The sequence below is a fragment of the Perca fluviatilis genome, chromosome 11 (genome assembly GCF_010015445.1).
Source record: "Perca fluviatilis chromosome 11, GENO_Pfluv_1.0, whole genome shotgun sequence".
NCBI classification, from domain to species: Eukaryota; Metazoa; Chordata; class Actinopteri; order Perciformes; family Percidae; genus Perca; species Perca fluviatilis.
The window spans coordinates 7655050-7668116 of NC_053122.1; the positions used below are offsets into that span (position 1 = coordinate 7655050).

General features: G+C 41.0%; 1 protein-coding gene across 8 annotated transcripts in view; it reads left to right on the forward strand.

Annotated features, from left to right (window-relative positions):
• The window catches only part of LOC120568159 (sickle tail protein homolog), a 99814-nt gene that overhangs the window by 24395 nt on the left and 62352 nt on the right, over positions 1-13067 (forward strand). For 7 of the 8 annotated variants that reach the window (XM_039815475.1, XM_039815482.1, XM_039815477.1 and 4 more), the window contains exon 2: positions 3584-3921. In XM_039815475.1, coding sequence (XP_039671409.1) covers positions 3584-3921 — 338 coding nt within the window. Of the gene's footprint in view, positions 1-3583; positions 3922-6386; positions 6613-13067 lie in introns of those variants that run through there. The other variant, XM_039815478.1, reaches the window with a different exon arrangement.

Sequence of the window (13067 nt, forward strand, 5' to 3'; positions counted from 1 at the left end):
GTGCCACGATATGCAACTAAGGGCTGAAACGCTAAAGAAAATCTGCGGGAACTTGCAAAAACTGCGGTTTGATGAAAAAGAGAAAAAAAATTGATTCCTCCCAACACCCTGCTTTTCAATGATGTTCACATCGCGTAATTACGTCACTTCATAACGTTCCCATGGCAACAGGGGAAAATGAATGCTCTTGTGTGAAGTGAACGCAACATTTTTCAACTTTCTGCTAAGATATATGTGACTTTTTTGCAACAAAAATGCAGGGATTATGAAATCATGCAAGCCCCGCATATTTTGCACGGACATCGGCAATTTATGCGGCGTATTTGAAAAAATGCGGCCCCCGCTTAAATATGCGGACTTTCGCTGATTATGCATTGAATTATGCGATTGCATAATCACATTTTTCTGGACTGGAAAACGCCTGCAGCTAGCAAAAAAACATCAGATTTAAGCATGTCAAACGATTATTTTAGCAACCTACCGAGAGAGGACAAGTTAGCTGTTAGTAAGCTAATGTTAGCTATGTGTTAGCAAGCTAAGGCACTTGCAAACATACTGCATAGCTTTCTGATTTTTAACCAATTTCCATTATAAAACAAGTTGCATACTGTCAAAAGGCTTAAGCTCAACTTAAATATGATTAAATATAGTTAGCCTAAAACTGACATTTGGATATTTGACTTGGTAACAAAATGCCTGCTTCACACGTGTACGTGGGCATAACGTTAGCTTAGTGTCAGGATCCCACAGTCTTCCCATTCTTTCTGATGATTCCTCACATTTGTATCCACTTTACGTATGAAAGCTATCTTCAAGAAGCTCAGTTTTTCGGTTTGGCGGCTCATAAAAATGAAGCTGTGGGTTCTTTACATTGTTGGCAGTGCATCCCACCACACAGCAGCTTTTAGGCATTTTTCTGTTGTTTGCTAGCAGACGGAATTGACGAGGAGGATCCTTCACACAATGCAAGTCAATGGAGAACGCATAGTTGTTTTCCCCTCCGGTTGGGCCGGGACTTAAATGCGCTCTGTATCTATATTTTCTCGGGTCTTGCATGGGTGCTATTGTGTAACCTCTTGAAAATATTTTTCCATTGAACAGACTGATTAGCTTTAGTTGTATTTCTAGTCCACAGCTCCATTCAGCTCCATTCAGCTGCTGCTGCTGAAAGGAGATTAGGAAACTAACAAACTAATCCAATCTAACAATATACAGACCATGTGTAAACCGAAACAAAACAGTCATGGACAATTCTTCTACGCTGCTAACTTCTAAATAACAGCAGTTGGCATCCAGTCTGCAGACTGATCTCATGAAGTGGCGTATTTATGACACGGCAATTCGTATGCCATTACTGGCGTGTTATCAAGATGCATACTCGCTTTTTAGCGTGTTTATCAATGCCGTTTGGCCTCCATAGACGTACATTACCATGCGATTGTGTGTGAATTGACACCGTAGCTAGTAGTATGAAAGGCCGAAAATCCGCGTAGGGAGGTTGGTTGGGGTGGAGGATGGGTCAAACAACACAGGACTTTCACCCAGGAGAGCGGGGATTGTGTCCATAGACAGTATATGGACCAATAGACCCCGTTGCTCTGGACGGAGACCAGTGAAGGCTATTAGACGCACTTTTCACATGATTTCTTGCTTTACTGCGCAGCCTCCAACTGAGAGAGACGACGTAAATGTGACGTGAGCAACCTGTCTGAAAGTTGTAAGTCTTCTGGTAGCTGTGCCAAGAGAAATCTCAATCATTCCCATTCCCAATAACACGTAGCCTCGCGATAACACGCCACGTGGCTTTAGAAAGTGGTGTGTATGTTTACACTGTGACGTTGCAGACTGCCGTTCGCTGTATACAGCGTAGACATACACGCGGATAGCTCAAAATGCGTACAGATACAACACGCCACTTGGCTTTAGGAAAGTGCCGTGTATGTTTACGCCAAGTCATGATGTCATATTGCAGTCTGTGTTTGATTTGATAACTGAGGTCAGAGTCAGAGTTTTGGAGGTTTGGACGGACGACTACTTGGGCAGAGTTTCTGCACCACCGATGTGTCACCTCTGCTGCAAATTCATTTTTAACTGTGTGTGTGTGTGTGTGTGTGTGTGTTGGAGCCTGCAGGTCTGACATTGTAAAATGCCACATAGCTCTGTAGACGGCATCAGTCACAGAAGCCGGAGCAGTAAACTGTAGTTAGGGCTGGATGGGTGGCATTTAGACTGAACTCATTATTTTGTCCAATAACATATTTAGGCTGTACAGTGCCATCAGCCAGTTCTGTTGGTTTGTTAGACAGAGGTATGCAGATTGTATCTGTGTGTGTGTGTGTGTTATTATGCATTATGTGCATTATGTAGGGTAAAAATCGACTTCAGTGCTTATGACTCAAAAACCCACAGAGCTTTTTACACTGTGGAACAGGTGAATGAAGAAACTAACTGCTTGAAGTTGTTAACATTAGGCCAGCTAAAGCATGTGCTGACAAATTGTATAGAGAGGCGAAGTCCCTCCCCATTCCAGCGGACCTCATGGGACCTTATGTTGGAAAACAAATACTGTCTGTATGGTGGTGAACAATTGATTTTTATGATCCTGTTTGAATTGAGCCATGAATTACACATATGATGTTTCGACAATTTAAAAGATAATTTTGCAAGAGAAGATCAAAAAGGTCAAAGTTTGTAATATGTCTTCAGCGAGACGTCACCCATGCACATTTGAAGTGTTTACTTTTTCTAATTATGTATTTTCACAGTCTTATACTTTAACAAACTTTATGACAAACTGAGACTTTCTCGACTAAATGATCTTTTAAATTGACGAACACCATATGTGTAATCCAGGACTCAATTGTCAATTCAAACAAAATGTTTTAGTACTACCGTACATATCTTTTCCAAAAAGGGTCCCATGGTGGTCCATCGAAAGGGGAAGGGATTTCGCCTCTCTATTGGGAACTAACTAGATCATATCATCAATCTACTTCCTGTCCTGTTTCTCACCTTGAGTGTGATCAAATACCGACGCCTCATGAGAACAGTATTATTCAGGCTTCAGATAATTAGCCTACATAAACCGTTGTAATTTCCTGCACATGCTACGTTTCAGTGGCAATCCCTCTCCAGCTGTGTGCGGACAAGCATCTGAGGTTGAATGAATGCTGAGCTGGATCTTCTTTTTTTTAGCTTCCCTGAATCTGTTGTTCTCATCATCTGCAGAGCAGCATATTGTTCCGCCATTATGGCAGCACTTATCCACGCACTGATGCACATTAACAACATTGACGGCACACGGCAACTGACCCATACAAAAAATAGGATAAAACAAGCACAGTATTTGGAGTAAAAAAAATTAGATTTTTACTTTAATCTTCCAATGAAGTCCCTTATTGTACATGTAGCAGTTTGCTGGCCATGAACATTATCTGACAAGTGTGTACATTTCAATATGTAGCCACGCATTTCATTCTGCCATGTTATCTTATCTTGTCCTGTCTTACACTTTCTTATCTTTTTTTCTCTGTACTCTCATCTTGTTTCCTTACTCCTTTCCTCTCTCATCCACCCCACTCAGATCTCGGAAACTCCCAAACCAGGGTATCTTCTTGTTTCCCTGCTGCTGTGGACAGCAGCACTGAGCTTCTGCTGCACAAGAAACCGCACGCCAGCGGCAGCGCGCTCTGTAACCCGGACCTCTCGTCCTGTGGTTCAGCTCCGCGCTCTCCCAGCACCTTACCTCGGAGCTACTTCGCCGCTGCTCACGCCAGCTGCAGGGACAAACAGCTGGAAAGCCTTATGATGCAGCACTCGGACGTGGAGAGGAAGAAGGAGGTGTTCCTGGACCACCTGAGGCAGAAGTATCCTCACCATGCTGCCATTATCATGGGACACCAGGACCGCTTGAGGGAACAGGTGAGATTTAAAGGTGCAGTAGGTGATGCTGTGCAAAGATTGTTGATATTTGAACTCAACTGCCAAATCCCCCTCCCCTTCAGAAGCTCCACCCCCAAATTCAAAGACAGATAACTACTGGCTGGCTGGCACATTCCCATACTGGCTCCCCCCCTCCCGCCCATACCATCAACTGTCACCGCCTGTTGCTGATTGGCTGGAATAGTGTTTTGTGCAGTCCTTTTTGTTTGTTTTCCATTTACAGAGCCAGGGCTGTGTATTAAAAGGAGAAATCCGGCGCAAAATGAACCTACACGTGTGTACCGATTGGCCGTTCTCTGGGATATGTTTTCATGGTAATCGAATGTGACCAGTTTTAGCCCAAACCGCTAATTAGGTTATAACGCTAGTTGTCGGGGCACGAGAAAAGTAAAAAGAAATCGCTATTTCTACACCACTAACAAGGCTCAAAATAGCACCGCACTTCCACGGTAGCATAATGACGGTCCCTACATGTAAACCGAAGCATTGAGAACTTTGCAAGTGTACAGACAGTTTATTAAAAAGATAGTTTATAAGCAGTCACGACCAGTCGAACGACGAACGCCGTGCTTGGGCTATGTTACTGGTTACTGGTTGCACGCCGTTCGCCGTTCGACTGGAAGTGCAGGGCTTGCATGATTTCATAATCCCCGCATTTTTGTTGCAAAAAAGTCACATATACAGTAAAGGCCAAAAGTTTGGACACACTTTCTCATTGAATGTGTTTCCTTTTTATTTTCATGACTATTTACATTGTAGATTCTCACTGAAGGCATCAAAACTATGAATGAACACATATGGAATCATGTACTTAACAAAAAAGTGTGAAATAACTGAAAACATGTCTTATATTTTAGATTCCTCAAAGTAGCCACCCTTTGCTTTTTTTGATAACGCTGCAAACCCTTGGTGTTCTCTCAATGAGCTTCATGAGGTAGTCACCTGAAATGGTTTTACCTTCACAGGTGTGCTTTGTCAGGGTTAATTAGTGGAATTGTTTCCCTTATTAATAAAAAAGCAAAGGGTGGCTACTTTGAAGAATCTAAAATATAAGACATGTTTTCAGTTATTTCACACTTTTTTGTTAAGTACATAATTCCATCAGTGAGAATCTACAATGTAAATAGTCATGAAAATAAAAAGGAAACGCATTTGAATGAGAAGGTGTGTCCAAACTTTTGGCCTGTACTGTATCTTAGCAGAAAGTTGAAAAATTTTGTGTTTACTTCACACAAGCAGCCATTTTCCCCTGTTGCCATGGGAACGTTATGAAGTGACGTAATTACGCAACGTGAACATCATCGAAAAGCAGGGTGTTGGGAATCACTTTTTCTTCTCTTTTTCATCAAACCGCAGTTTTTGCAAGTTCCCGCAATTTCATCGCATAAAACTGCATAAATATCCCGCATATTCCATCGCATTTTTTAAGAAAACGTGCCGCATAATCAAGGATTTTTGCCCGCAACAATCACAAAAAAACTCCGCATTTTTTCTGATTGGTCCTGTAAGTAGGCATACGGTATCTGCGGCCGGATGGAAGCAACTTCATTACATTCAAATGAGGATGGCTCGCCAGACAGATTGTTTTACGAGGATGGAAGAATGAAGGGGTGCCTTCAGTCCAGGAGTGGGTTTGTCAGATCGGTAAAGTAGCTACCTGAGCTTTCTGGGGGGCTCCTAAGAAGCTTTGTGCTGGGTAGGGACGTATATGATGGGCTTATGGTGGTGTCATTTATTTGGTTTATTGTCTGTTTTGTTACTATTTTGTTGATGGTCTTGAATATTGTGGTTACTGTCATCTTTTCTTTATTTGTGTCTGGGTGGGTGATGATGACAATGTGTTCACGTTCCGGGGGGAGCTGGTCACTGATCCATCTCTCTCAGTTGAGGGGTCCTTGGCATAAAAAAAACGTTGAAGACCCTCGCCCTAAGCATTTTTGTTACTCGTTACTTGCAAGAAATGTTTGTGAATTGTGAAATGGAGTGAAAGATTCTTCCTCACAAAAAAAAGAAAATTCTGTTTCTGTTTCTCTCTTTGTTGACGCCAGACTTTGATGTTTAGGAAGGTGTGGAAAACCCTGAATTGTATGCTTTACTATGAAGAAGCCACAATAAAGTTCATAATCAAAGTTTTCATTACATTTAATATCAGAAAATTACTTTAGACATTTAAGTACAGTAAGCCTAACAGATACTTTAAGACTTTTACTCAAGTAATATTCTAAAAGTGGACTACTTTTTCCAAAGTCATTTTCAAGCTACTTTTACTCAAGTATTGCTTTCATGCAGGCTGCTTTATACAAGACTGACTTAGTGTTTGTGTCATGCCATAGAGTTGTTATGTTGGACTGTTCTGCTAGTCAGACTGGTAAAGCCAGCATTATCTACTGAGGTGGAGTTTTGTTGTAATAGTGCACCAGCAGCAGGTAGGGAGAGAGAGAGAGGCAGTGACAGAGAGGTGGGGTTTTTCAATGCACCTGACTCTGACACTTGGAAATATCCTGCAAAAATAGAACCAAACAAGTCCGAGAGGCAAAGGCGAAGAAAACAACGTGAATGCGCTGGGACTTGATTTTACCCCAAACAACTGAGTTAGCCGGCGTTAGCTAACGTTATAATTCAAGTTAGCACTTTGAAGCGACAACCTATAGTCTACTGCTCTGCCTCCAGGTAAGCTCGTTTCTCTTTTTCTTTTTCAAAATTTAAATATCACTTATAACCAACCAACATGTACACTGACCGAAAGTCTTAACTGTTTGAAAGAAGTTAAGAAAGTAGCCACACTATTACCAAAGCGTTTAAACTTGTAGCTACGCAGTCACGCCTCTGTCTAGCTACACTTGAGTGAGTACAGTTGATGCCCGTTTTTTGTGTTTGCCAATGCAAAGCCGGACTAACGAGCTGCCGCTGTACTGTATCAACACATTACGCGGGTTGTCTGTTGGCTGTCTGCTCTACGGAGAGGCGTGGAGCGCCAAACTCCATTTAACATCTGTCAATTTTCTGTTGCGTCGGTTAGTGACAATTGTCCACACCGTCCAAAAATAAAACAAGGAACAATAAACTAAGCGCTACTGTCTGCTCCTCCGTTCGGCGTTAGTCCAATACACCAAACGTGAATATTTTAATGAAATGCCGAATTATAGAATTGCTGTACGATTCCCACCACTCTTTCAACGGAGTTATAGCACCGTTGTAGAGAGTGGTAGCGAAATGTAAGGCATTAATAAAGGATGATGTTAAACTAAACTAGCATAACTGCCTCTTATGTGGTGTAGTCTAATCATATGTTTTGGGTATACTGTACTGTATATTGGCCAGAATCTGCCTTTTTTTGGGGGGGGGGCTATCATAGTGGGGGGTCTGGGTGTCCTCCCCCAGTTTTGAGCATCAACGACTTAACTTCCTCCATTCGGATACACTTTTATGCATCAATTTACAGTGGGAATACCTTTATTTAGCCTATGTGAAGAAGAAAAACACAGATGACGATTCAAAATATATAAAAAATATAATGGAAAGTTTGTTGTTGTGAGTCATTGGGCATTTTTAAGTGGGTATATGGAAATCCTGGAGCTTTCTTAGTGGGTATACTGGTATACCTGCGTATCACTGCAACTCCAGCGAGTTTGTGCAGAGCACCTGTGGGCACATGTGCATGGGCATGGCAAGTATGTGCCAGTAGATAAACAGTTGAAACTTTGGATCTACAATTACATTTGAGATATCTCAAAATGCATTCAGATGAGTCATAATATTTACAACCTGCAAGCAGTCTGACCAGAAAGAACAATAATAGATATAGATATAGACTTGGTTTTTAGATATTTTGATTCTTAGTTACAATAGGTGTGGGTGAATGAGCTATTAAATAAAATGAATATAGAAAAATAATATTGAGCCTGTGTTTGAATATTTACTGAAATATTCTCTACAGCGCTGTGGAGAATAGAGAAAGTCTGGCTACACCACAAATACATTCTGAGATAGGATTTTTTTTTTTTTATGCGTTGTTTGCATTTCTTTAAACCAACCACAATCGTCTTGGGCGGCACTAAGTTCCAGTCGCAGTGATAGTGGCTCTGCAAAATAGTCTCTGGAAGGAACTTGTTTTGGTGGAACATTTGCACCCCGCCAAATCAAAACGCCACATACAAGATTAAATGAAGTTAACATTTCACACAATACAGTAACGTAAACATATTCTTTGTAAATCTTTACAATCATTCCCAGAAAGAACCAAGCAGGCCTTCCTTGTTGAACAATCCACATTTTCTTCAAAACCTGGTAGTACATGGACTCAAAAAGAAGACATTTCAAGTGATTATATGGAATTAGACTGTGGCCGGTTAGCTTAGTTGGTAGAGCGGGCGCACACGTGTAGAGGTCTATTCCTCGATGCATAGGGTCCGGGGTTCGAGTCTGACCTGTGATGGTTTCCCGCATGTTTTCCCCTTCTCTCTTGCCTTTCATATCTGAGCTGTCCTGTCTATTAAAGGTGGAAATGCCCCCAAAAATTATCTTTACAAAAAAAAAATTGAATCAGGCTGTTCAATTTCATAAGAATGTTGAAAAACTCAAAGTGCACATGTACATTCAGAATACATGGACTCATGAAAAGACATTTAAAGTGATTAAATGGAATCAGGCTGTTCAATTTCATAAGAATCTGCAGGTTACTCCATTTATATGGAGCATAATACTCGTAAGTTGTTAGCCAGCAGGTGTTTGAAGTGAGAGATTTTAAGGACGGCAGCACACAGAGAGCGGAAGCGGAGGGGCAAAGCCTAACATAAGGTCTGGCTTTATTCTGGAAATGTACCTGTGTTGATCTGTTGATCCACTACTTGAGGTTAAACACTGTCTTCAGGCTTCGGTTCAGGGTGATGGATGTGTATGTATGTATTTGTAGGAAGAAAGTTTTCTGTTGCCCAAGGATGGAGGGAGGGAGGGTAAATTAGATAGCAAAATCTTGATTTTCTCCAGATCAGGAACAATCTGATCAAAGAATAAGTGAACTGGATATATGAATCTGACCAGACATTTGATGATCTTTTAACATAGCGAATAGCTACATCTCGGTGTGTAAAATCGGTTTGATCCCAACCCATTGTGACAGCCCCTCTGTATTGTGTATACAGTGGTTGTTTACTTTGACTTTTGTTCCCTTTTGGGCTCTTGTACCGTGCTCAGTGTGCACTGTGCAGAAGGTGTTCGGTGTTTACATGGCACTCGCCTTGTGTACCCAAGCAGCACTCAGATCAGCTGTAGATACTGCTCTTGTCGGTCTTTGCTTCTGTTCAGAGATCAGTTAAGCTGCCACAACCATGTGTAGTCATTGCTTGTCCCGTCACAGCCTGCACATTCTGTACCTAGATGTTTCGGTGAGGCAGATTTTTTTAAGCTTTGATGAAAATACAGGGTTTTTCCTGCATAGAGGATTTTTCTATCAAATACTGTCATGCGTAGTCACCCCCTTACCCTTCAAAGGTCCATTATGAGTCAGGAAAACCCCCCAAAAAGGCTGCTTATGCTTTGCATGATGACATACCTGTAACGGTACAGTCTGTGTGTTCGTCCCAAACCATTTCGGTACAGGACGTTCAAATCGGTATGCAACATTGGTTTGGTACGCCCTGTGACCCAAACACAGAGCAGCTATGCTTGAGTGAGACACTCCCTACCACATTTGGTAAATTCAATAATGATAGCACCATTTTGTAACAATCCCTATTACAGAGGCTAGAAGCTGGTTAGCTGGTAGCATGGCTGCTAAAAAATTATGGAGAGAAAAAAAATGGATTAGTGTTGAGAATTAGATCATCAACCAACCGCCAAATATTACACATACAGTACAGGCCAAAAGTTTGGACACACTTTCTCATTGAATGTGTTTCTTTATTTTCATGACTATTTACATTGTAGATTCTCACTAAAGGCATCAAAACTATGAATGAACACATATGGAATTATGTACTTAACAAAAAAGTGTGAAATAACTGAAAACAACGTCTTATATTTTAGATTCTTCAAAGTAGCCACCCTTTGCTTTTTTTGATAACTCTGCAAACCCTTGGTGTTCTCTCAATGAGCTTCATGAGGTAGTCACCTGAAATGGTTTTACCTTCACAGGTGTGCTTTGTCAGGGTTAATTAGTGGAATTATTTCCCTTATTAATAAAAAAGCAAAGGGTGGCTACTTTGAAGAATCTAAAATATAAGACATGTTTTCAGTTATTTCACACTTTTTTGCCTTCAGTGAGAATCTACAATGTAAATAGTCATGAAAATAAAAAGGAAACGCAATTGAATGAGAAGGTGTGTCCAAACTTTTGGCCTGTACTGTACATTACACATAAGATTGCTAAATCAACAGATCATAGTACTTCATTAAAATCAGACTATAAAAGATGTACACTAGTCAAATGTGTCAATAACTAGTAGCTTGTTCAACAAGAACCATCTTTGGTTTTGAATTTTAAGAATAAAATGTTGAGGGTGTTGGAATCGAAAATTAGTTATCATCCACTGTGTCATACTGTACATATACTTAAACTGCTGAACTGCAGTGACAACACAAATTCCACTGACTGTGACTTATGTTTAGTGGCATGTGACAGCTCTAAAACCCATCATCAATCCTTCTTTTCAGTCAGTTCCAGCGTGGGGGCGAAGTAATCTGGCTTGTCAACTTACCTCATGTCTGTAATTAGCGGTCCTCAAAACTTAGATTGTCTCTTTAAGGTGGGAGCAAACTGTGTATGTGTCAGGAACACTTAGCAAGGGTTTACAGGGTTGCACAACAATAAATGTGTGTGTGTGTGTGTGTGTGTTTTATGTCTTTGGATTTGAGTGCTTCAGGCAGTCCGCAGTTGTTTTCCTTTACGCAGTCAGCTTGTAGTTTGTTGCTTGTAATGTGACGGAGCCAGACCGATTCATTTTAAACACAGAGTGGTGGTTGGAGTGATGACCTGTCTGCCCTAAACCTTTCATTATATCCACCTCCACTCTGACGGAAGCTCCTTCCTCACCACACAGGTACATCCTTAACGTCAGCATTACTCGTATGAAATCATTTAAAGGATCTGTGTGTGTTTGTGTATGGTTGGGTGCTGCAGGCACATATTTGCACACTGTAAACATTTTTGAGTAGGACTGAATGAGCTTCCAACCTAGGGTTGTCAGTGAATGTTCTAAATGTAGTTATACACTCACCTTAAAGATTATTAGGAACACCTGTAAGATTTCTCGTTAATGCGATTATCTAATCAACCAATCACATTGCAGCTGCTTCAATGTATTTAGGGGTATGGTCCAGGTCTAGACAATCTCCTGAAATCCAAACTGAATGTCAGAATGGGAACGAAAGGTGATCTAAGCAACTTTGAGCGTGGCATGGTTGTTGGTGCCAGACGGGCTGGTTTGAGTATTTCCCAATCTGCTCAGTTACTGGGATTTTCACGCACAACCATTTCTAGGGTTTACAAAGAATGGTCTGAAAAAGGAAAAACATCCAGTATGCTGCAGTCCTGGGGGGGGCGAAAATGCCTTGTTGATGTTAGAGGTCAGAGGAGAATGGGCCGACTGATTCCAGCTGATAGAAGATCAACTTTGACTCAAATAACCGCTCGTTACAACCGAGGTATGCAGCAAAGCATTTGTGAAGCCACAACACGCACAACCTTGAGGCGGATGGGCTACACCAGCAGAAGACCCCACTGGGTACCACTCATCTCAACTAAAAATATGAAAATGAAGCTACAATTTGCACGAGCTCACGAAAATTGGACAATTGAAGACGGTAAAAATGTTGTCTGGTTTGATGAGTCTTGATTTCTGTTGAGACATTCCGATGGTAGAGTCAGAATTTGGCGTAAACAGAATGAGAACATGGATCCGTCATGCCTTGTTACCACTGGGCAGGCTGGTGGTGGTGGTGTAATGGCGTGGGGAATGTTTTTTTGGCACACTTTAGGCCCCTTAGTACCAACTGGGCATCGTTTAAATGCCACAGCCTACCTGAGCATTGTTTCTGACCATGTCCATCCCTTTATGACCACCATCCTCTGATGGCTACTTCCAGCAGGTTAATGCACCATGTCACAAAGCTCCAATAATTTCAAATTGGTTTCTTGAACATGTACTAAAATGGCCCCCACAGTCACCAGATCTCAACCCAACAGCTTTGGGATGTAGTGGAACAGGAGCTTCGTGCCCTGGATGTGCATCCCAGAAATCTCCATCAACTGCAAGATGCTATCCTATCAATAACGGAAAACATTTCTAAAGAATGCTTCCAGCACCTTGTTGAAACAGTGCCACGAAGAATTAAAGCAGTTCTGAAGGCGAAAGGGGGTCAAACACGGTATTAGTAGGGTGTTCCTAATAATCCTTTAGGTGAGTGTATATTGAAATTGTAACTGAATCGTTAATAAAAACAGACATTCGAATATGAACATTTATATTCAAATATTGTGACAAAAAATAAGCAGCACTAACGCATCCCTGTCTGATTGAGCCCAGCCGATCATCTAGATAATTCACAGCAAGCGAGTAGGCATGTTGGTGATTTTATCATGCGTCATCACCAGATGTAAATCCAAGGCCAAAAGTGATAAACTGCATCAAGTGGCTTCAATGTAGAGGAAGCTGCATGCATATAACTGATATCCCCGTAATCTAAAACTGATAGAAACGTAGGTTGAACAAGATTTGAGGCAAGATTTATTTCTATAAAAGAATGCCAATTTTGGCTTTAATTTCTGAACAAGTTCAGTGATGTGTGGTTTAAAAAACAGTTTATCATCCACCCAAATGCCCAGATACTTGTAGCAGGATTTTTTTTTTATTTTTGTAACAATAAAAAGTGGTGATGGCTCTTTTAGTTATGACATTAGACACATTTTTTTTGTAAAAATCATATACTTTGTTTTGTCTAGGTTTAAAGTCAATTTAAGATCAAAAAGAGTTTTTTGGAATACACAGAAATCTGATTGTGAATTCTGAAAAGCAAGATCAACAGAAGGGGTAACTGAATAGATGACTGTATCATCCGCATAGAGATGAACTGAGCTGTTCCTAACACCAGAATTAAAATCGTTAATAAATATAGAAAATTATAGCGGC